Raw genomic sequence first — 25,183 nt, forward strand, 5'->3', positions numbered from 1 at the left:
AGAATGCTTAGAAGCAGGTCTTTAATACCGGGGAAGAGGCCCATTATCATAAGATGAGAACCTGGAAAAAGATTTCAACAGAAGAATTCGAGAAAAAACCGGGATGTGATAAAAGCTGTTCATGCACAGATTCAGCACAGGAAAAGTAGCAAAAGCAGAAGTGGACAAAACAAAGTGGTGAATGAAAACCATTACTGACAGAAAGGTAAGAGATTCATAAATTTAGTAAGTATTAGAAATGAAAATTGCACATTATCTCCAAAAAGCCAGGGAAGAGAATCTTGTTACACGGTTTCTCTTAAATTATTCACAGATTAATAATGGGCAGACCCAAGAGTTGACCTCCAAGAGCAGATCTTTCTGAAAAGAGAAGACCGTGCCAGATAAACAAAGGTGGGGGATCAGACTACACCACATTTCTGCATCTGCTGCCAACCTTAACATCACCACTTCCACCTGAACCAAGCACATTCCTCCATCCTTGTTCCCTGGCTCTGTTTATTCGTTCCATCTGAAGAAGAAAACAATACAGGAAAACAAAATTCAAGGAATCACTAGGTAAAAATTTAACTTCACTATTAACACATTTTAAACATTTTTTACCCTTTCTTTTTCTGATCTTCTCATTTCATCTGCCTTCAGTAAACTGATCTGCAATTTGTAAGGATTAAACATTTTTAGTAACTGGGAAATTGAACTACTCCATATTCTTACACAACAGATAACACATCACACCACAAAGTATTTCATTAAAATTACTACGGCTGGAAAAAAAAAAAAAGTCTCAAGAATCTTGTCTACCTGATCTCTCTGGCGTTTTTCAGGCAATTCTAACTTTTTCTTTTTTGAAGGTTCCTGAAAAATAAGCATACAATTTGGTATTTATTACTGAGCCGTGATCTGTCAAGTCTCTATCAAGACAGGTTAGTGCTCCAACTGCTGGTATATTTCCATGAAGATTAAGAAAAGTACTGTTACATAATGTTTAAAAAGATAGATAAGGAGGAAAGGTTTGAAGGTTTTACTTTGTCATTCTTGCTCTGGAGTTTGCTTTTGCTTAGTTTCAAAATTAACAGATAATTTCATGATACCTCAAACATTTTCCTCCTTTCTTCTCCTGGATTCATTTTCTTCACTGCAAGGGCCTGAATAAAAGGTGAAACTCCAAATTAGACGGCATGACGCCACCATGCAAGAAAAATTGTCATCAGAAAAAATAAAGTTGCATCTTAAACCCACAACTTAGTGTGTCCAAAACGGGGTTTAACATAATTACTCAGGAGGTTTTAAATGAAAAGGACTGTTAGGACATAGAGGTAAACACTATTGTACTTGCTCATCCTCTACCAAAAGCTATGCCTCAAAAGCTGAGGACAGTAATTTTTAATGCTGTTTTGTCTTCATTTTTCTTCTCCAGCAATACCATTCTGCATGACAATCTTATGCAATTATAAGTCTTTGAAGGTCCCTAGATTTTAAGATTCTCTTATTTAAAGAACAAATTTATTACATTATCATTAGGCTCTTCCACTTGGGTAACTCTAATCAAAGTTCTCATTAGTTATGGAAGAGGAAAATTCAGCCACTATTGAATACCTGATACAAAGAAGCAGCTATACATAATAAACCATGCTGCTTACTCTAATCTTCTCAAAACAGTGATAGTTAATATTATAACCCTTTTTCTTTTTTTTCTTTTTCCTGACACAGAAACACAGAAAGTTTCATAATATTTTCTCCTGGCAACCTAAAATCCTATCAAACGAGTACTTTAAATATTTCAGAAGACAGAAGCCTTTAGAGACTTAAGTCAATATAGTTCAACTACAACAATTTAATGTAATATCACTAAATACAGGAGATGATTCATACATGCTCCTCTGAAAAGCCAGTTGAGAGCTGCAAGCTCAAACTACTCTGGAACAATAGCAAAGAGAAGAAAATTTTTATTACACTGTAGCCATTATTTCTGTCCTGCATCTTATCCCTTTTGTCACTAGGTACCATCCACACACACTATGTCTTAAAATTGCAGCATTACTGACTTCTTAGATGCAGCAAGAGGATATTTCCTCAGTCTCTACCCTGCCACTTTGAGTCTCTCTGAAAGCTGGATCAGTGTTGGCTGGTGATATTGATTACAAAGCGCAGCAGACTAGGAGACAGTTGCACAACCAAGCCTTAAAACATAAAAACCTTAGTCTCACAAACACACACAAGAATTCTGTTCCCTTCTTGCTTTTTCAAATTGTGTATCACAAGCCAATAAAGTTTACTGATCAATGAGCTTTTCCCTATACGTCCAATAATTTGTGAACCTCAAGGGTAATTTATAACTCAAATTTTCTATCCACCTGTCAAATTCGACAGATGCACAGAGATCTTAATATTATGTTGCTCAAAGTGCCATGGGGAGAAGGAGGAAAGAAGAGTTTTATGTAATAAGTACCACAGAGAAAACTACTGCAAGAATATGAAGGTATACAGAAGACTATTTCTCATTAGCTCATTAAATTACATCTGGGAAACTCCTCTTCCAATTACACAATTTGTCTGGCTGAAAATGACTAAAAAGATTTTTCTATGTTTTGAAAATACAGATTCTTACCCAATGACCTTGGTATACCTGACAGACTTGCCACATTTCTTTGAGTGGTCAACACCAACAAAGGAAATGAAAACATGCAAAACACATCTAATTCAGTAGTGGAATTAAAACCCAAAGCTAAGGCAGCAGTATACAAAAATTATTCTCTTAAAAGCAACTAAACAAAACCAAACCAACAAACAAAAAACTCAGTAATAAAGCAAACCAAGCATTTGAACTACTAGTACTTCTTCTCCAGATGCATGTCCCCACATAAAATACATTTTGAAAAGGAATACGTAATATTTTCATAGCATTTAAATAAGGTATGAGCAAAACAGTTTAAGTAATTTAGCTTCTTACCTGTCTATATTTAGCCAATGGCTTCTTATCATTAGGCTTTTTAGGTACATCACAAGGCTTCCTCATCACTAAAGGCACTCCGTATTTTGCAGCAGGTTTGGTAATTTTCTGAGCCGGTGCAACTGAAGCCAGTATTTGTTCCTGAGCTGGCCTTTTAGCTAAAATGAAAAGAAAACCAAAATAAAACAACAAACAAAAAACCCCAACTCTCTTTTACAGCAATCCAGGCTAGCCAGTGTACCATATTTCCCTTTCCCAAGGTCTTGGAACAGCAAAGCTGAGGAAAACGTGCAAACTGCTAACAATTCATCCACATCGGCTGATGCATAAGTGCAATACACCCAGTTGTCCAAAACTGCTTGTCTTAATTTCATGCTTGATAACAGCAAAACACAATCCCTGAGCCTTTCACTCTCAACACTTCAAACTGGAGAACTGAAGTTTATTTCAGCTTCCATGCTCTAACATACAGTTGTCATGGACACAGGGAAAAGTTTTCCTAACAGAATGGAGGGACAGGCTCCCCACCACTAACAACACTAGACTGCAACACTAATGTCAGCAGAAGATGAGTTCTGGAAGAGCTTCAGTGGCTTTCAGGGATAAAGTTTTCCCTGTAGAGTTCCTGAAAATATGCCAATATTGTGAATTTGATTCCGTGTTACCAGGGCTCTCTTACTACAGAACGGAATGACAGCAGTGAAACACAAAACATTATTAAAAGACACCAAAGCACCTGCCACAGCTTCAAGTAATTATGAGGAAATAAAAAAGGGGAAAAAAATCCAGGAAAAGTAGGGTAAACTAACGCAGGAAAATGAAGTAAGGTAAGACCATACTGACAAAATGAACCGCTATCTAATTTCCTACCAGTAGCAGAAATTATACTGCTTTGGTCTGAAGTCAGGGCTTAATCCAGGAATCTTTAACAAAACCTCTCACCTCTTTAGAGGAAATGGCATTTCTCATCACCCATTTCTCATTACTAAGTGGAAAAAAATGCTCAATAGCAAGACATAATTTTTTTGTGTATTTATAGTCTTCACTGTCCCCTTAAACTCTGGAAGCACAGCATACTGCAAGAGGAAAAAGCTCAACTAAAATATTACAGGACCATAGTTATCATTTGTACCCTACATACATCCAGCTCCTCAAGGGAGGGAGGTAAATTGCTTCTCTCTCTTTCTTCCTGAAACTTCTAGAATCAGGTATAAGAACACACCAAAACCACGAGGAAAAACAAAACCACATACACTGTCTTGCCAGTGCTGAAAGCAAAAGCACTTTATACACTCACTTACCTGGTGCAGCATGTTGACCAAACTTCTGGAAGATTTTGTGATTGAATTCTTCTGCAATAAGCTAAACAAAGAATTGAAGTTGTTAGCCAACAGTACTTATGGCTGAAGATAGGAAGAACACATTTTCAGAGAAATGTGCCACTCCCAGTAAGCATCTAATAGCATTTACTGTATCTTAAATTTAAATGAATACTCAGCCTTATGTATTCAATTTAGTATCACAAACATGAATAGGAAGCTGGATTCAGTGTTTTCAAACATTTTTGGTGTATTTACTCAAATAATAGAAAAACTGATTTAGTCTGACTTCTAGCTGGTGGGTTACCTCATTTATGAGCTAGCTAAGAATCTAGAAGAAAGTTAATGTATCAACATAGCTTTATGCATAGTACATTTTGGATTTCTGTATAGCTGCCAAAGTTTAATTTCTCAGTTAGCTTGTGTAAAAAAAAAGTCCTCTAAAAATGTTTGCAGTTTTTAAGTTTCTCTATCCTTTTCAAGATATGAAGATGACTATAGAGATATCTAAGAACAACAGATAGGGCATGCTATCGGGCATATTGAAGCAGCATAATAAAGTGTGGAAAATAGCCTTACTTTAAGTCTAGACAAAGACCAAACATTAACAGGCCATCATCTCAAATACTGTAGGCAGTTCTGAACACAATAGCTCAAGAGTATCATTCTCAAGAGTTTCATTTCTCAAGTAGAAATGAAAAAGGCTCAAACATTATTAGAAGTATTGAAAAACTGCAGTAAAATAACAAACAACCCACAAAAAAGATGACCGAGATGCAATGTGACAGGTCTAGAATGCCACATGTGATTTTGCAGAGAAACGCACAAGGACGGCAAATGATAATACCATTATAAGTGTGGTATGACTAAATATAAGGAGGAAGATTTAGAATAAAACAAAGCTGATGCTTTCTGCAACATGTAGCAGACCTGTGAAATTTCTTACTGATCCAACTATATATGGCCTTCTTGTGAAATCACTTTAGTTTTGAGTTAGAATCCATTAGAATTCTTCATGCTTAGGGAGGTCTGCTTTTGCATTCATTTCCTCCTTGTTCTTTCTCTGTCTACATACTTAACTAATTTAAGATTTTTCTTTACAGTTCATAGTAAAACTCTTTCCTCAACCTAAAGCATCCCTATAAAAGCTCTTGGGAATACTATTACTCCAATTTCTTATGCTGTATATTAACATTAGAATAGAGAAAAGTCCTGTGATGCCTTTAGCAAGACTAGAATTAAAACTAACTCCATACCTGTGGTGTGAGAAATTTTTCAACTCGTTTGGCTATAAAATTTTTCTCCAATATGGAGTTTACTGATGGTCTGTTCCTAGGATTCCTTTTAAATAACTGTGAGAGCAAATTACGTAGGTCATAGGAATAATGTGTAGAAACAGGAGGAAAAGGTCCAGATATTATCTTCAGTACCAAGTTCTTCATGTTACCAGCTTCAAACTGTATCACGCAAGAAAGAAAACAGTGACTGCATTTAACTTACTGTCTGTCCAAATGCAAGCCTGTATATAAAGATGAGGAAAACAAAACCAAAAAGGTATGTTTGCCTCAACATGCCAAAACAAATTTTGAAGGCTATGTACAGTTTATATCAGCAGTTTAAAATAACCTGCTCCCAAGTATTCTGATTAAAAATACATCATAATACTTATGCCATTGAGATATACATTTTGCCAACAAATAAATATTTCCCTTCAGATCTAGACTGATAATGATATGTAATTAAGAATACAATAATTATATCATTCTCTGCTTGATCTCCTCTCCCAAAAAACTTTCAACCATCACATGCCTTCTGACCTTTTCAGAAGCCACATTTCAAATGAAAGAATGTAGAGCATTAACATTCATTCAGTGTAAAACCCAAAGGAATCCAAACAGAGCACACCATTTCAATTCTTATTTACAATAAAAAGAAAACAGTGCGTATCACCCAGCTCACAGAAAACAATCTATGGCCATCAACTCACAGAAAGGAAACACTGTCAGCATTGCTGCCACAGAAAAGAGAAGCAATAAGAAATTACAGAAATTAGACATTAAATCTCTCCTGATTTTCTTGTCATTATAATCTTTTTTCTTTTAATAAAAATACCCTTCTCAAAAAACCCCTGAAACAAAACATAAAAAAAAAAAAACCAAAAAATCAGAATTTTTTTTTCTTCCTTTCCTAACTGGAAAATGTATGATAAAGATACAGTCTTCAAAACAACACACACACAGAGGAAAACAAAAAGAAAACCAAACAAAAGCCAACCCCCTGAGCTTGGGATATTGTCTTAAGAACTATTTCTGTTCTAAACAGAAATGCTTTAATCCACCTGCACAAAAGCTGACAGTCCAAATTTAGATTTTCAATGAGATGTCAACTTTCTTGAAAGAAAGGAACACCATCCACAGTATCACTTATTACAACACCAAACAACTTACTCAGCTAATACAGTTCATTTAAAACTTACAATCACGAACAAAGTATACAATGCTAAGATTTCTGAACAGATCAGTGTAAACCAAAACAGAGATGGAAAATGTTGGTCAGTATACAAAGAGGAGATCGAAATGCTGAAGGTTATTTTAAACAGCCACCACAAAAGCCTTTCATTAACTGACATACATTTGCATAATATCAGGAAAAAATTTTCTGTTTGAAATCAAGAAGTTTCTACTCACCGCATGTTTAAGTGTGCACATTTCATAGAGAACACAACCAAGGGCCCAGATATCACTAAATCAAGAGAATGTATCATAAGAATTAGTTATGGGTATAATACTGCCAAGCAACTTACACCTGTGAAGTCTATCTTAGAAAAGGAAAACACAGCATTTTGAGCACACAAAAGCTCCTCTGTACATACATCTTCCATCCCCCAAACAAAAAAAGAATTCAACCACCAAAAATAAGGCCAACTGAAAACCAGACAAGGATATTCTGGCTTTTCACCAGAAAAAAGGCCTTTTCATCTGAACTACACCAATCACAGAACTCAGACAAAATACAGATGAAGGCTTTTTTCTTTAAATATATACACTTGTCTGAGGTCTTTGGATTAAACAAAAAACCCAAACAAAACTCACCACCTAATTCAGCCAATGCAACTCTCAAAGTCAATTTACTCTATTTAACACTGACTTACTTTATCGTCACTCGTTACAGGATTACAGAATTTGGTTAGAATGCAATTGGATAATAAATCCCATGAAGAAATTAAAGGGGCAAGGAACTGTAATTTGTATCTCTTAAGAAACCAACTGAAATTAGTCTAAGTCACTCACAGCAACAGATGCAGCAACTTGGTAGAGTGTAAGGCTAACTTGATAATGACCATTTTACTTAAATTAAAATGTAAGGGACACTGTTACCAGATATAGCCTACTGCCAGGACAGCAAACATAAGCAAGGTATCAGTATGACTTTGTTACCTGAAGCAAGCTGAGTCACCTATCTATGCGCATGCTTACAGAATCCAGTTACTGTGTTTGTGATTTCATCCATAGCAGTATCACATTTGCACTGCATAAATTAAGGCAGCACAAACAGCTAGGCAAAAGTAGAGCCATAATTAAAAACATGCCTAGATCTAGAACTCAAACCATTAAGCTAAGTCACCTCTGCATCACACTGCTTTGTACTGCACGTACCTACTAAGGTTCCTCTTGTGCAATGAGTCTTGGTACTTTCTTGGTTAAGAGATGAACTAACAACTGTTCACCATTGTAAAATGGCTTCTCATTTCTAGAACTCACTTTCTTCTCCTGACCAAAACTGTTTCATTAAATGCTTATTAGTACCTTTTATTGTTGTAAGGTTTGTTCTGACATATTTCAGGTGACAAATAGTATGGTGTTCCTATGCAAGTGCGAGCCAGCTCTGCAGTACTAAAAAAAGTAAGAATGAATGTTAACTAGTTAACTCATGTGATGTGCACAGATCAAAGCAATTTAAATTAAGTCAGAGAAAACTGCATTGAAAATGAGTTACCTGTTAAGAACTCTGGCGATCCCAAAATCTCCCAGTTGTATTGTTCCATCTTTGGTTAAAAATATATTCTTGATATACAAATTTTAAGAAGAATTAAAACATTCATACAATTGCACGCTTTCTGTTCTCAATATGTTTTGGAAAGAATAAAGTTTTCTACCATTCAATCACTCTGAAGTCACTAGCAGTGGTAGTGTTACTACTGTGAAACACCAGACTTACTCTAGTCCTACTTGATCAAAATTAAAGAAAACACTATTACACTGAACACTGTTCTAACACACGACCTCTTCTGTCCCCACACAGAAATATGAATAACATTCACGCAGCTTCATAAAATAGCCACATCCATTTTTTCATAGGGTATATTTATATCATGTATCATATAAGCCTCCTCCAGACAATTTTGAAGAAAAAAAAAAAAAAGTGTTTCCGGTATTAGACGTGTTTCCGCTAAAAGACTACTTTCCATAATTTGCCAACTTATACTAGCAAGATATGAATGTATGCACTTTGAAAGTAAATTAAATTTAAAAAAAAGTTACTCACATACCTGTGACTTTATGTCCCGATGCAAGATTTTTCTATCATGTATGTGCTTTAGTGCTAAGCAGATTTGTACAAACCAATCCAGAATCTACACATAAAAGAAAATGCAACATCAGCGTAATTATTTGAAAACTTCCCCAGTTACATAAATAAAGATTTTATAAAATCAGTTTTGTAACTCAAGATTTTACCCTCTTCCCACAAACCGGTCTTTATTTATAACATAGAATAATTAAAAATTTAAAAGTACTGTCACTACAATGCAAACATTTTAATGAAAGGTGCGTATTACTAAAATTAGGTATTCAGTCTGAGGCTGCTAGTTTCATTACATATTATAAGCCTAACAAAAGTTTGCAATATGAATTCAATTGACTAAAATGTTTAAAACTTGGAATTTGCATCTTAAACATTGTACTTTTGCCACAACCATTACAACACGCCTTCTTGCAGTCAGCTAATCAACAGTTTTCAAAAGCACTGCTGATGTTTACAGCAACACTTATTTTATCATACAATAATTTTAAGTATTCCACCTTTTGAAAAAAGGTACAAAGCAGATTTCAATAAGAAAAGCAACAAACAACACGTAGTTAGAACATTATAAACAAACCGAAATTCTCCTTTTTATTTTTGTAAATTTTTAGAAATTACAATATAGAAGTGACCAATGGCAAGAACTTTTCCATGTGAATACTGGTTTCACATTCTCAGCTTAGAAGTACACACATGTCAAAATTACAGTAAAATGCAAGATGTAATTGTCACTTTTCCACTTTAAGGTCTTCTTGTAAAACTGAGTCCAAATTAGAATGAAAAAAAAAAAAAAAAAAGGAATCCCACATAATCTATTTTCACTTCACCAAAAACAAAACTGCACATAAAATCTTCTCGTTTATTCCAAATTCTTCCACAGTACAAATGATTTTATACCCAGAATTGTAGAAAATCTGCTGGTCTACTTACAATATTAACTTTTTTTTCCTAATGGAAAAATAAACTTTTGAATCATGTCAACTTCATATTGCCATATTTCATACTATTATAATTCTGATACATGAAAATTAATATTACAAAACAAAAACCTCATGCCATTATATCTTAAAAAATATTAATTTTAAAAGTTTTAAAAATAATTATGGTGCCCTTCAGTATTTTTCCTTTCTCAGATTTGGTTTACTTTGCAAGAGATCCAACTTTTTTTGGAGCATCTTACACATAGAAAAGCCCAAATAACATACCTATAATTTTCAGCTACATTCCTCCCCCCCCCCACCCTTCAAGAGACTACTTTGACCGATGGCAGGAACAATCACATTTCAGAACCTCCTTTTAGATTAACCAACCATATCTACCAAACTGAATCAAAACAATTGAAAACTTATGAAAAATTATCATTCACCAAAACACTACAGCAGCAGTTTGCTGTTACCTGATCTTCAGAGAATAAGATTCCTTTCTGGGCATTTATTTTTTTAAATAGGTCTCCTCCTTCACAGTAATCCATCACTATGTAGAGACAGCCATTTTCTGTAAAATAAAATACAAAGTACTTAAAAAAAAACCCCAAAATCCCACCAAACAAAAAAACCCCAAACAAACAAACCACAAGAAAACCTACAACAAGCTTTAACATAACTCTCCTAATATCTTCACTGCAGTCACAGAAAAGCAATCAAAAATTAACCTTTTCACATGCAGCTTCAGATACCATTTATTAGTCTTTTTTTTTTCCTAACTTGAAGCAAAAATGCTTTTATTATTCTGAGTTGTAAAACAGAAGTTTCCCATTTCTGGCAACATCAGACTATTTTGTTATGGAGAGAAGAAAAATTACATCTGCTGAACCAATGCCCACTACGAAATTAAGTATGTCACTGACTGCAATATAAACCCATTCTTCTTGTGCTTTCAAACATCCCATAGATTCCCCACCCTACAGATCTTAACTTCTAATTTAGATATCTGTCTCTATTTGCCTAATTCTTTCTTGGAGTTTTACCTGGACAAGGTACTACTACTCATACTAAGTGCAAGAACATGGTAATCATCAACTCTCACACCAGACATACAGCTCATTTCAGAGTTAAACTTCCAGCAGACAGTGACAGATGGAAACAACTGTCATTTTTGAGTGAAATTTGGGGGGACTTCCAAAAGTCCTATGCAAGCTTCCACTAGGAGGTATGAATATATATATTTCATTCAAAGTTACAGCTTTGCTCGCCAATGCAATCTTTTCCAGTTACTGATGAAAAAAAAAGGTTAGGCAGAAGCAAATTGCAAGTTACCAAAACCACATGAACTACATTACTCACACAAAAAGAACCTAATAAATGCATAAATCAATCAATTTTGCTACTCAAAAGAAAAAAACTCTTATGAGTTCACAACAGCACTTAAGAAAAAATCTACATGGATGATGTAATTAATTTTAACTCTAAGTCATTTAAAACGCACTGCCACAGGATGCTTCTGAAATCTGTTTTTCAAAACAGCAAACCCAGGATTTTTTTTTTTTTTTTGCTTATAGTGGTTGGCATCTTGGTTAAGCTTTGTAATTGGTATTAGTTTAAAAGACAGGAGCCTGGATTTCTTGCAGACCTGTTGCTGAAATAATTCTCGTTTATAAACCAAATCAGCATGTTCAAAGTCAAAGTGCTTTAGCAATAAAGATCCAACATGAAGTTCTGTGAACTACAGATTACAGGATCTGCCTTGTAAGAATAACAAAGAAAAAAGCAGTCTTAAAGAACAAGGTTCTATTAAAGAAGAGACAGAAGAGTGAATTTATAAAGCAGAAGACTCTGTTTATGCAATAAAACTATGGCATCAAATTCTAATTTAAAAAATAGGAAAAAAGAAAAAAAAACAAACCCCAAACAAAAACCAAAAGCCTCCAAAAGACATATGAAAGTCGGCAGAAAGGAAGGAAAGCAGTGTCCCTGAACAGTATTTCAAGTAATAGGGTTTTGAATAATATTTTAACTTATATGATAGACTGTTAGAATCTTTTATCTGTTCTGCTCATTTCCAAAGTGTTCTGCTCAATTCACAGTGTAACCAATGTGGGATTATTTTTCTCCTTCCTTCATAGCTTGATGAAATAAAGTCACATCTATTTTTCCAGTTCTGAAAGCAGCAATATGATTACTGAAGACTGCATTCTAATATATCAGACTTTGATATAAAATCACTTTTGCTAGGTTATCAATACCCAAATTCAGACTGTACTCATATTTAACACACACAAGCATTCAAGCCCTTAGGATATACACAAGGAGACTTACACTGTGGAGAAACAAGACACCGTAACCCTTTCATTTAAGCATCAACCAAAACTGATGCATGTAAGGAAGAGGCATGAACATTTCCATTTAATTGTTGCACTTTAAAAAAATTATTATTACTTTTAACTGTGCAGGGGAGTTGTGGAAAAAAGCCCAAACCAATTCAAAGGAAGCAAGTAATGGAAGCATTAAAAAGACTGATTAAAGAGAAAACACACTAAATATAATAAGTAGTGCACAGACAGTTACTATTATTACTTCACATTCTAATGTGTTAATTAACCTTACCTTCAAATGACTCCCTGTACAGGACAATATTTGGATGTTTCATGTTAGCCAATACAGCGACTTCTCTCCTTGATTCTTCTCTCTCCTTATTTGACATCTTCAGAAGGAAAATAATAATTTTTCAGAAAAGAAATAAAAAAAAAAAAGGGTCAGGAATTAACAATAATCACTCACCTTTGAGATGTTAATTTCTTTAATAACATACTGTTGGCCATTCTCTTTAGCTTTGACAAGAAACGCTTTCCCAAATGATCCTTCTCCAATTTTTCGCACTTTGATATACTTATCCATAGTTATCTTCTTAAGGCATCCTTTCTTGAGTACTAGAAAAAAAACCCCACAGAACACATTTGGTTAGCTGTACTCAGTCATCTAGCCTGCTAGGTCATGTTATATTGAAACCATTTGTCTCTTCAGTTGCACCACATGCTTTGCAGCTTTTCCCTAAACCTCTTAAGTCTTCATTTTATTTTGATACAGTTGGCTCACCTGGTGTACAAAAAGACTGCATTGCTAAAACCAGCAACCAGGTTTAATCTTTCAACTTGACACATTATAAAGTAAAAAAAAAAAAAAAAAAAAAGTTTTCTCTTTCAAAAAGGCACAGTCAGTGCCATAACTTCCGATTCAGCTAGCACACAACCATCATACACAGCTATTGCACCTCGTTAACAATCTTTCATTTGCCTTTACTTGGAAGAACTACAACAGTGTGTGTGGGGAATTCCTACACATTGCTTCTTAAGAAGCACTAAATCTAGTATTTTGTAAGTTAGTCATGATAATGAAGCCAAAAACCAGACTGAATTCAAGAGACCCCCCTTTAGCTTAAAATTATTACTTAACATATTACCTTAATTCTGACTGGAAACAGGTACTTTTGCCTCTAAGTACAGACAGATAGTATTAAGTTGCACATACTCAGTATTAACAGCAATATTATCTTTAGGGCAATGCTTAAACTAGCAGGCAGGACATAATTTTAACTTCACATGACTTTACTACATCTCTTTCTACCCCTGGCTTGTTTATGACACAACCTATGCTGTACTACAGCCAAGCCAGCTGCATTAGGCATTGCTTTGGGCTCTTACTGTACGCTATTTTCTTAAAATACAAACCATCGACAAGCAGCCTGTGGGCGAGAAGGTACAGTTCAAAGAGAGTTTGCAATTTTGTGCGAGTTAGATGGCCTCTTTTTAACCGTGACATGGGAAATACGAGTCTTGAAAAAGGACATCAGCGCTGACAGGGCGTTGGCTTTTGAAGCCCTGGGCAAGAAGTCATTTTGTCCATCACCGACACGCAGAAGAGCGGCTCATGCGCCGGGGCACAAATCATACCCCAAGACAACCCGACGACTAAACACGAAGAAAACAAGGCCACAAACCCGAACTACACGGCCAAGCCGTAACTGGGCAGAAGGAAAGCGGTGGGGCACAGTGCTCGCCCGCCCCAGCCCGGCGGCAGGGGAGGCCTCAGCCGGGCCCCGCCAGGCCGCCACACCTACACAGCTGGGCAAGACTAGCACCAGGGCGACAGAGCAGAGCCACGCTGCCCCAGGGCGACCCACAGTGAAGACCCGCCACCTGCGTGGCCCCGCGAACCCCCTCCCCGCTCCTGCCATACCTCCCAGCTGCACCCGACCGGCGCTGCCACGGCCGCTCAACCAAGACTCGCACCCGCCGCGGACCCGCCCTCTCCGGCCTCATTGGCGGGCCGGCCCCGCAGCTCAGCCCCCATTGGCCGACCTGCCCCAAGGCGGGGCGGCGGGTCAGCCTGATCGCCCTTCCCGCGTTAGCGGCGCTTCACCCTAGTAACGCGCAGCCACGAGTCAGGTGACGGGCGGGGCCTGCCGGCCGCCGCGCCAGGAGGTGGGACGGGCGTCCGGCAGCGGCGTGTGTTCGCCTTCCAGGGGGAAAAACGGGAGCTGCTGTAAACGTCTCCCGGGCCAGCCATGACCCGCAAGACCGCGCAGCCTGGCTACAGCGGTACGTGTCTTCGCAGGGACCTCAGCGGGGCGGGATGCCTGGGGGAGTCATTCGGGAGGGTCGGGGTGCCCGGGGCCGCTGTGGCTTCTCCGCTCCCCAGTCGGAGTGCGGGTTAACGACATGTGCGAGTAACGGCTTGTGATTCACAACGATCCTTTTCAGTCTTACTCTGATTGTCTTCATACCTCGCCCTGTGTGCACAGTAGGAAGCACTGTTCGGTTTTGCTAGAATCCTAGAATGGTTTGGGTTGGAAAGGGCCTTAAAGATCATCTAGTTCCAGTCCCCAACACCTTCCACTAGACCAGGTTGTGCAAAGCCCCATCCAGCCTGGCATGAACACTGCCAGGGATGGGGCAGCCATAATTTCTCTGGGCAACCTGTACCAGTGCCTCACCATCCTCATAGTGAAGAATTTCTTTTTAAAGTCTAATCTCAATCTCCCCTCTTTCAATTTAAAGTCATTCCCCCTTGTCCTGTCACTACATGCTCCTGTAAAATGCCTCTCTCCAGCTTTCTTGTAGGTCCACTTTAGGTACTGGAAGGCTGAAATAAGGTCTCCTCAGAGCCTTCTCTTTTCCAGACTGAACAATCCCAGTTCTCTCTGGGTGTTCCATACTAGAGGTGCTCCAGCCTTCTGAGCATCTTCACGGCCCTCCTCTGGACTTGCTCGAGCAAGTCCACATCCGTCTTGTGTTGGGGGCCCCACCAGATGGGGTCTCATGAGAATAAGAGTAGAGGGGCAGAATCACAAACCTGCAGATATTCCATCATGTTCCGTTAAAAAAAAAACCACCAACCAAAAACCCCACTAAACCTCTCACAGTATTTTACTGGCAGCTCTGTTCTGTTGATATATGTCCAGTAAACTCTTTCCTGGCCTCAGTCTCTCGGCAGGTACTGAAACGCCTCACACCCTCCTCAGGTAGACAGCACGCAGGAGTTACGTGCTCGGGCCGAGATCTGCATTTCGGCTGCAGATAAACACCACTTTAAGCTCTTGTGGCCATACAGTCACATAGCGCCGTGAAACTTATACGCTTCCTGGTTTTACCCAGATGACACGGCGACGTACTGCGGGAAACCGCCTTCTCCCCGTCCTGAAACGCGCAGTACCCCCCCGCGCTCACCTCACCGGGCCCGCGCCTAACGGCCGCGCCCCTCCGCGCGCGCGGGCCAGCGACCCGTGAGGGAACCGGAAGTGGCGGCGGTGACGGTAACTCCGGCAGGCGCTGAGAGATGCCGGTGGCGCGCGTGCGCGGCAGGAAGCCCCGCCCCCCCCCCGGCCGAGGGGGTGGGGCTGGCTGCCGGAGCGACCGTTGGGGCCGGGGGCCGAGCCGGTGTCCGCGCCGTCTCCGCCCCGCCGCCGCGGAAGGATGAGCCAGCGCCTCCCTGGGGAGCAGCAGGCGGTGCCGCCGGGACAGGTAGGGGCGGGGCGGGCAGGCTGGGCTGTGCTAGGCTTGGCTTTCGCCTTCGCCTTCTCGCGGCGTGACGGGAGGGGCCGCGAGCGGGCCCCTCGGTCACTGCCCGCTGCTGTCGGGGCGAGCGCGGCTGAGGTGGTGGCTGTAGCCCGACCCTGGTGGGACGGGGGGAGGCGAAAGATGGGGAGAGAAGAAAAGAGGAGAGGAAAGGAAAGGAGAAGGCAGCCCGCGCTGCGCGGCCCGCCCGCGGACGGCTGTTGCGCTCTCGCAAGCGAGACCGCCTCGTCCTGCGGCCGGGGGGCGGGAAGGGTCAGAAATGGCCGTTCCTCGTGGACTCTCAGTATAATTTGTCCTCCTCCTCCGAAACGGGAAGTGCCGGGGTGAGGGGCAGTTCCCGCATGTTTACACGGCGTCTGGTCTCTTGTCATCCGTCTTCGGTTCTCGTCTGTGGTAGCTCTCATTCCCATAAACTGAGGTGCTCTGCAACTTCGAAGATGCAGAGTCTTTTCCTCATGTAAACAGTGTTAGAAGTATTAGTTCGGCTCAAGCTGCTGCTCGCTTCGAGTTGGCTCGCAGGTTTGGTTAGTAAGGTTGCTGTTATGCAAGGGAGGGAGGTAATGGGCTGCTCCTGAAGCCTCTTAATTAAATGAGAGGGTGCAGGTCAGCGAGGTTGGAACTGAAGATTGAGTTTGTTCGTGCTATCTTCTCTACTTATCCAAAATCCTTCCCTATCCAGAAACGTGAAACATACTGTGAAACAAATAAGTATCAATTCTCACCTAAAATGAGCAGCTACAAGTGTGACAGTGGAAAATCATGTGAAATAATGTCGATTAGTAAATTTGCTGTGTCACACTTTAAAGTACTAAACTAGGTAAAACAAGGCCTTAAAACCAACTTAAAGCAAATTAGAAGCATTTCTGGTGCTAAACTCTTGGAGTATACATTAAAAAATCTTTTTGGAAAAATATCCCTATATGGTAGTCATTTGGGTTTTTGGACTTGCACCTCCTATTTAAGGTTATGGGACCTCAGAGGTTCGTGGTGGAGAGTTTGTGAAAGAAATGAAGTTTGTTATTAAGTGTCAGGTGTATTGGTGCTTTTTGCTTTCAGATGCCTTTCTTGGTGGACCTGTGAAGGCATTTCTCTTCTGTATCCCTAGGCAACATTGATGCTGCTTTGCAAAAACATCTATTTGAGTGAAGGACATGTTGGCATGACAGATTTGAAAGCAGATAGTTACAAGTACTGTTTCTTTATTTAAGGTAACTTCAATATGCAGCAAAATAAAATTAAAAGAAGTAATTTGTGCATTATAGGAGACATACCTTTGTGAAGTAAAATAAGCCCTTAGAGAACTCACCAACTGTCGCTACCATTTTTCTTCAAAGATAAGTCTTTTACTGGCTAACTGCTTTAGAGTTGATGTCTCTTTGATTGGCAAGCAGATGTAAACTCGATGCTCAGTACTTGTAGGTTGCCAAAATGGAAAGCAGCTTTGCTCTGGGAAAGCTGTAGATAGGTTGAAGCTCGCAGCTTGAAACAAAATTACTTTACATCTGTCTGCAGCACCTGGGAAAATAAAAGGTGTATAGTGTCTAGAAAAACAGAGCTTGTTCATTCTTTGCTTCTGTTTAGTATTGGTATGTCAGTCCTAGAAATTCTTTGCCTGACAATAGTAGATGTCATGCATAATGTGTATTGCAGTATTTCTACAAATATATTTTCCTTGTTCTATGATTCCTGAGGCTGTCTTTGCCCAAATCTTTACAGCATCCTCTCTGTGAGTGGTTTACAGTACCACTGTTCTCTCTGTGTATCCCTTCCATACTTGCAAGTTAAAATAATCTTGGGGTAAATCTCTTCTCTCTCTCGCTTAATATTGACTTGTAATAAGAACAAGCCTGTCCAAATCCTAAGCTGGGAAAGACACTTGAAGCTATTGGTCTTTGCTTTTCATTACTACATTGCTGTGAGCCTCTCTATGAGTATGCCTGCATCTTTCTTTTGTGACTGTTTGGACTTTCTGTTGTGTTCTCTTCCACGCATAATGTTTGTCACAAACTGGTGTTTCAGTAACCTGCAAGTGACAAAGTGCTGTGCACTGGTTATTCTATGAACAGTTGCATCTAGATGCATAATATATATTCTCTCATTCACTGAATATATGCTTTGGCTTTTCTTTTTTTTTTTCCTCACACATTTTGCTTTGGGGGCTGTCTGTGTGTCTTAGCTTGATATTTGAACAGCAGAGTTGCATTATTTGAACGTAAGCACTAAAGTTGGGACAACTGTTCTGTGTTCACAACCATTGCAGAAGGCATTCTAGGAACACTGAGATTTTTTTTTCCCCTCTCCCCTTATTTAAGTGACTTCATATGCATCTGGCTCGGTGTTACTGTGCAGATCAAGTTTTCAGGGTGAAGTCTTACAATAATTTGGCAGTAGGAATGTTTTTAACTAGGTCACAATAAAAATGTTAAAAAGAAGCTCTGCTGTTGGAGAGATTTGTGCCAGAAATGATGGTGCCAATTTGAGTTGTTTGAAATGTTAATTTGCTAGTTCTCAGACTCTAGGTTGCCTGTTCCTAAACTTCTTGCTTTGGCACCTCCTTGGCAGCAGCAGTAACCCAGTAATCTCTGAAGGTGATCAGCAGTGGCAGTGATCATGCATGTGAAACTGCTTATACACCCTCTGTGCTTATTTTCCCCAGACTAAGATTTCAGCTTTAGACCTGTGTCCTCTGAGAGCAGGTTCTCAGTGCTGTGTTCCCAGTGTCAGTCTTTCTCTTCTGTCATTACCTGAAGGTGCAGGTTCTATATTGGCTGACTCCGTAAAGCTGTTCAGGTGTCAGGCCATCTTTTTAGCTGTGCTCATGAATAAGGTATGCAACTTTAGGTTCTGCAACACAATACTTCCTACTTGCTTATATGCCAGGCTCTGGTAACTGAAGATGCTCAGAATATTGGAAAGTTGACAATCATAAATTTTCTTAGGTGTTGAACTTGAAACTTTTCTTTGAATTTTGGAGGCTTTTGTAAATTATCTGAGTGAATAACGTTTAGGCAAAACAATGCTCACTGATTCTGGAAGAGGGTTGTGAACAGACTGTGAAAATAATTCTCTGCTTTAAAAAGATAGAAACTGAAAAACTCAATGTTGAGATAGTGGTTACACTTAATGATCTGATAACATCTGTTGGTATCAGAGAGAAGAGAGTTGACAAAGTAATTCTGTGGCTTCCTGACATCTTGCCTGGGATTTTAGACAAAGCTGTTTAAATAGCTGTAAATCTGCTTACATCTAAAGTGTCCTTATTTGTTTGTATTATGTAGTAAGTGATCTTGAATGTGTGTTCCTGAAAATTAGTGGAAAGAGGAGACTTTATAACTTCACCGTGGGTACCAGTGGTTGTTATTAATGACTTGCAGAGAGTCTTGTCAGTTATTTCCCCTTGAACTTCCTAAACATTGAGCTTTTTTTGTTTGTTAAGCATTTTGATTAGACTATCCAGTTACAGGAGCAGGATCCATAGGAGGGCAAGGAGGAATAGTAAATTAAAAAGTTCAGTCCTAAAGCACAGACCCTTTGATAAAAAATCTCAATGTTTATTCCTTCCTAACAAAGTTTAAAAAACCCTTTTTGTTCTTTTGGTAGGTAGAGGATGGGTTATTTCTAATAAGTTTGATCTGTGAACCCAGTGAACTGGCTTTGTCTCTGTGTAAGTTATCTGACATTCTGGTGTGCTCTGTTGGCTAGAAGCCTTTGAGGAAAGTATCAATGAATCTTTGTTCTGTAATTTTCAAAATTGAAAATCTCCCACAAAACTGTGGTTTTTTTTTTTTTTTTTTGGCCTCATAAAATACCCACCTTATTTCTTGCTTTCAACTTAATACCTCTATTTAACAGTAATAATTTCCTTCCAGACTCTCCTGCCAGGAACTTGTCTACTATTTGTAGACTCTGACAAAGTACCCATCATTTTAGAAGTTCAATTTGCCAAACAGCCCACTAGGTTTTATAGCTGAAGAGGGGAATATTCAAGTGAAAGTAACTTCTGTGCATTCAGAACTGCTCACACACTTGACATAGTGAATGCTTCACTTTTGATGGTGTTTGTACATCTCTGCCTTTTGTTTGTTTGTTGTAAGTGTATATGTTTTTGTTAATGGCTTGTTTTTGTTTTTTAATAATTTTATTTGTTAATATCAGAGATTCACAGGTCTCTCTCCACATATTTATTTATTTATTTAATCCTTTGAAGATGGCCAGGATGGCAAACAGTAGCAGTTGTATATGCTGTATTTACAAAGATGTGGTGGCTTATGTCTAGTCTAGCCAAGAAGGTAAGCCATTAGCCAGGGCTAGGTGTTGACTGCAGATCACTTCAGTCGTTCCTTGCCTTGCTGCCTTAACACTGCTGCTCGAGATGATCCAAAGAGCAGGCCTGTTCTCAGGGTTCCTAGCCTTCAAGTTTGAATAGCTCTATGTAGCACACTTGTCACTTTATCTGTTTGTTACACATACCAAGAAGAGCCCTCAGCCTTTTTTACTTTTTGGTGACAAAAGATTTGTACTTCCTGACAAGAGTACCTCATTAGCTGGGATTTCCTTCACTTCCTTGAAGTTTAAAAATCAAGGGTGAGTAGGTAAGCAGGAACCACCAGGGGTCCCCACAAGATTTCATAAGCAGTGGTCCTTTGCCTGTGCTTTATTTCGGAGAGCTCTATAGGATTTTATGTTTTTTTTATCTCAGGGGTTTTAGTGTGTTCATAAAGAAACTGGAATTCAGTGCAAGGACCTTAAAAATCTGTGATAGCTGCTGTTATTGAGAAGATGCTTAGAGCTAAACTGGGGATAGTGGTCCTTTTTCAGGTTACAGTTCAACAATACCAAATTACAGTTTTGCATATCGAGAATGAATACTTTTTCATGTGCTTCTCTTATTGCTGGAGTCTGCTCTCATATGCTCTTTGTCTTGGCTTGCAGAGCCTACTTTCTATGATGCTCTCATTTCCTTTAAAGTCTCTCTTTCATTCCCTGAGTACTTTCAGATCATTCAGATGCAAATGCATTGAACTTGAATGAAATTCTGTGAAAGCTACCCAGTTCAGGTGTGACCCTGAACTTTTGAATCTGTGCACATAGCTAAAGATTGTTCAGTACATTTCTCTGAAAAGATAAAGAAAATTAAAGCGAAAAAAGACTTCTGGTTGTTCTGGTAGTGTGTAAAAGCTTTGCTCCATTGTTTGTATAACACTAAGATGACTGCAGCGCAAGTCCACATTAAAAAGGAATAAAATCTTAAAAATTGTAAAGAGAAGGTTGCACATTGTTCACGTGTCTTTTCATCAAACAGAAAATGAGCATCATGGCCAAAGACTCCATAGACAAAAGCTACATTGTCTACAACAAAACCTAAAGTCATAGTTGCTGCCCCTCAGGAGAGGAGTATGGGGTTTACCTTTCAGTTGTCTCAGAAAATATCCGTGTTATTCTTACCTGAATATGATCATAGAAGGAACATAATAGATTTTTTTGCTAAGGAGACTCTCCATCTTTTTTTTCCTGGAGCTAGTATTTGCAGCTGTAGTTATATATTAGTTTCTGAGTTAATGGGTCAGTACATAAAAAGGTAACTGCACATAAATACATATGTGTGTTGTTTACCATGACTTGGTTGGAAATTATTATTTGCCCATAAAGCCTATGCTTTTGAGTTATATTTGCTTTTATATTCAGTTCAGGTTCATGCTAAGGGATTATGTTCTTAGCTTTTTTCTTTTTTTCTTCCTAAATTGTTACCTAAAACCCCCTTAACGACCCTGCCACTCATGTAGCTAGCTATTGGTGTTCCTGTGTGCACTTCAACTCTGATGGCAGAGTTTTTTCTAGTGTATTAATACATGAAGTTAGTTTAGTAAGTGTAAATCTGAGTTTTCAGCGAGTCCAGCCAGTTTTGGTTGAAAGCAATTAAAAAGTAATTATGTTAGTAATTTGATTATGAGAGAAGCAATCCCATCAGGTAGGCTAATACCTTTGTGCCAGGTGGTATAAGTCTTCAACTGCTACAACTGTGGATAGCCATGGTTAAGACATTTTAGAGAACAGAGATGAGGTAGTTTTGAGTACTTCCTGCAAACTGAAGTCAGTACCCTGAATGTGTGGAATCATATGACTAAAAGCATGAGTTCAGTATTCATCCTGTAATTTGGCTGGCAGTTTCTCGTTTATTTTTTTGCGGGCTTTTTTTTTAAAGCTGAGAAGATTAAAAGTGCTGTCAAACATGGGTATTTATTATTGATTCTGCTTTTGTGAAGATCAGATATAGTGGTGATATTCTGTATTGGTATGTATTGTAAAAGTAAAAAAACCTGTTAAGCTTTTGTAACTGAGAGTGGTTAAATTCAGCAGAATCTAGAAAGTAGATATTAATACAGTTTTAAGATTGTCTCTGTGCTTTACAAGTATTACCTTTTCATGTAGTTTTGTCTGTGTTTCTGTGCTTGTCTTTGCTTCCTTTCTTGTTTAAATAATATTTGAGTGTTTCTTTCATCCCAAAACTGTACGTTTATTTTGGGAATAGCTGTGCATGAACTAGACAAAGTTTTACCTATGTATATTTTTAGAAACTATCTTTTTATTTTCTATTCCAAGAGAACCTACTACATAAACTCAGATTTTTTTTTATTTTTTTTTCTTAACTCAGATAGCTTCAGTTAACTGCCAGTGCTCCTTTATGACTTTGTTTTTTCTAAATATAATCTAAAAGTTAACCAAGAGTGTTGGTCATCTCATTAAATGACTGCAGTAAGAATAGTCCTGTTCTTGAAACTAGTTTAGTTTTGGATAAGGTTTTTTTGAATGCTACATTATATTTATTTTTTGTGAGGTTAGCATATGCATTCCCTAATTCTTAAACAGTTTGTGTTCTTGAGTGTCCTTAAATATTTTGCTTAAGGACACTCTAAGCTGACTTGAGAGTGTTCGGGAAGGCTGCTATTTCACTCATCCTCCCTTTGATTTGAAGTGTGTTTTTTGAGCCTGTTTCTGAATTAGTTTCCTACTGACCTAAAAATTAAAGTGAGAAATTCCTCACAGTTCATTCACCCCTTTTCCAAACCTGAAGTTTGGAAGATGAGTGATGTTCTCAACTTACTTAACTATCTTGACAGGCAAAATAAATAAGTAGAAGCTATATATGCTGGGTCTCTGATGAAAATGGGAGTATAATTTTGGCACTGGTGAGCCTAAGGATAAAAAAGTAGCCACGACATGGTCTTTGTTTTAAAATGGTTGTAAAAGTCTCTTCTTTTCTAGCTCTACATTTTTTTCTGAAGGATGGGCTTATTTAAAAAATAGAAGTTATGACATTGCACTATTTTGGGTTAATACAATATGGGAAGTTTGAAATTAAGCATTCAAAGCTTCTTGACTGCTTCCATCTTTTGGGCAGGTGTTCTGGCATATATTCCCATATATGGGATATATGTTAAAGTTTTATTTGAAATTTGGGTGGGGAATGTTTCTGTCACATTATTTACCTGTTTTTAAAGTGTATGGTAGTTGGATACTTCTTTTGATAAGCTGATGTATATAGAATTCCTGACTATTTTATCAAAATCACTTTTGAAAGTTGTTACCAGTTAAAATGTTTAAAATTCTGTGGTTAAAAAAAAATCAAGAAATTACTTTTCTGTTGTTATCACTGCATTTCCTCTACTGTAGCACACGTTCTTATTTGTGAAGACTGTATTCTTAATTTTAATTTGATTTGCTTTTGTTTTATCTTCTTAACATTTATCTCACTAGATGCTGGCCTAGATTAGGTTTTGCGGAAGGTCAGTTGTACTGACTGAAAATTGAATAGTATGCTGAGTTTTGGGTTTCTCAAGATTCTTCTCAGTTTTCTTTGGTTGGTTTGATTATTTACTTTCAATTATTTAAATCAGATTTGTAATCTGGAGGATTACTTTTAAGTTTTCAATTTCCTCCTGAGGAAATAACAAACTTGAGATGCCTTTGTTTCCTGCCGCTCCTTTGAGATACAGAAAAGTGTTTTTATGGACAACAGAGCACATATCCAAGATCTACAGATTAGTCAGATCACCTGACAACGAACATCCTGTAAATCAGACTTCTTACTGTTCTACTCCTGTGTTCTCCAGAGACATTTCTCTGCACTGGAAGTGGTTCCCTCATCTGACTTGCTTTTCTGCTTGACCTTTTATTTGTAGAGCTTCAAAGATAAGCAGGATATTTGGTGTTTGGGAGCAGAAAAATGCCTGAGGTACTAGACTGTGCAGAAAACTGCAATAGCCTTCCTTTTCTTTACTACTGCTGTTCCCAACAATCTGTGTCTTAGTAGGAGTCTACTTCTTGTGTCGACATCACTCCATTTCCTTCTCTCAGTGAGGCAGATCTCTCTCACCTGCTTACAATATCTTAAGGTCGCATGAGCATACACTTTAAATTATCTTGAATGTTGTGTACAGCTGAAGGTTGTGCACCCCTAATGTTGTGTCCTAGTTTGTTAAACAAACCCTTTTCTTAAAGGCATGCAGGGAAATTTGTTTTATGTTGACGTAAGTTGTGTCATCCCCCTCATTATTAGCACGTAGTGTTATAAAAACTGGTGACTAACATGCTCTTAAGAAGTAAACTACGAGTCCTACATGAAGCTTATTGAACAGTTAACATTCTCATAGTCCTATTTTCCTGCATTCCTGCCATTGCTGCTGCTGTGAGGCAGTGTAACACCATGTCAAATATGAAGCAGTTGGGGTACTTGACTCTGGGAATGCAGAGAATGAATGTACAGTTCTTAAAAATTTGGTTAGGGTCCTCAGAATGAATGGTTTTGGTAGAAGCCTCCAGACAGGACTTCTAGTAGCCTTCCAGTACCTAAAGGAAGCCTACAAAAGAGGTGGTGAGCACCTTTTTACAAAGGCTTGTAGTGTCAGGACAAGGGGGAATGGCTTTAAACTGAAAGAGAAGGGATTTGCATCAGATGCTAGGAAGTTCTTTAACTGTGGTGAGGCACTGGAACAGGCTGCCCAGAGAAGCTGTGGCTGCCCCATCCCTGGCAGTGTTGAAGGCCAGGTTGGATGGGCAGCCTGGTGTAGTGGAAGGTGTCCCTGCCTGTGGGTGTGTGTGTGGGGGTTTGGAACTAGATAATCTTTAAGGACCTAAACCCAAACCGTTCTGGGTTACAACTTTTGCTTGATTGACGGACAGTCTGTCAGCAGCAGTACTTCTGCAGCAGGATACATGTAGCGTTTCAAAACAGGAGAAAGCCTGTAGTGTCAGGCCTATTGTGTGAGTGGAGGCATGTGTATGGCAGAGGAATTGGCATGTTGAATCTTGTTTGTGGAGACATGA

General features: G+C 38.6%; 2 protein-coding genes across 10 annotated transcripts in view; one reads left to right on the forward strand and one right to left on the reverse strand.

Moving 5' to 3' along the window:
- NEK1 (NIMA related kinase 1) overlaps window positions 1-15,614 on the reverse strand; it is a 41,363-nt gene extending 25,749 nt beyond the window's left edge. For 4 of the 7 annotated variants that reach the window (XM_065694328.1, XM_065694318.1, XM_065694309.1 and 1 more), the window contains exons 1-15: window positions 14,022-14,100; window positions 12,567-12,715; window positions 12,393-12,489; window positions 10,247-10,344; window positions 8,819-8,902; window positions 8,266-8,333; window positions 8,076-8,162; window positions 6,957-7,011; window positions 5,526-5,726; window positions 4,252-4,312; window positions 2,951-3,108; window positions 1,092-1,145; window positions 802-855; window positions 604-651; window positions 437-511 (exon numbers count right to left, since the gene is read on the reverse strand). In XM_065694328.1, coding sequence (XP_065550400.1) covers window positions 437-511; window positions 604-651; window positions 802-855; window positions 1,092-1,145; window positions 2,951-3,108; window positions 4,252-4,312; window positions 5,526-5,726; window positions 6,957-7,011; window positions 8,076-8,162; window positions 8,266-8,333; window positions 8,819-8,902; window positions 10,247-10,344; window positions 12,393-12,489; window positions 12,567-12,683 — 1,257 coding nt within the window. In that variant the 5' untranslated portion in view covers window positions 12,684-12,715; window positions 14,022-14,100. Of the gene's footprint in view, window positions 1-436; window positions 512-603; window positions 652-801; window positions 856-1,091; window positions 1,146-2,950; window positions 3,109-4,251; window positions 4,313-5,525; window positions 5,727-6,956; window positions 7,012-8,075; window positions 8,163-8,265; window positions 8,334-8,818; window positions 8,903-10,246; window positions 10,345-12,392; window positions 12,490-12,566; window positions 12,716-14,021; window positions 14,101-15,511 lie in introns of those variants that run through there. The other 3 variants (XM_065694336.1, XM_065694299.1, XM_065694292.1) reach the window with 2 other exon arrangements.
- CLCN3 (chloride voltage-gated channel 3) overlaps window positions 14,221-25,183 on the forward strand; it is a 63,194-nt gene continuing 52,231 nt past the window's right edge. For 2 of the 3 annotated variants that reach the window (XM_065694348.1, XM_065694374.1), the window contains exon 1: window positions 15,661-15,805. The gene's annotated coding sequence lies outside the window, so the exon portion shown is untranslated. Of the gene's footprint in view, window positions 14,384-15,660; window positions 15,806-25,183 lie in introns of those variants that run through there. The other variant, XM_065694358.1, reaches the window with a different exon arrangement.

The sequence above is a fragment of the Lathamus discolor genome, chromosome 1 (genome assembly GCF_037157495.1).
Source record: "Lathamus discolor isolate bLatDis1 chromosome 1, bLatDis1.hap1, whole genome shotgun sequence".
NCBI lineage: Eukaryota > Metazoa > Chordata > Aves > Psittaciformes > Psittacidae > Lathamus > Lathamus discolor.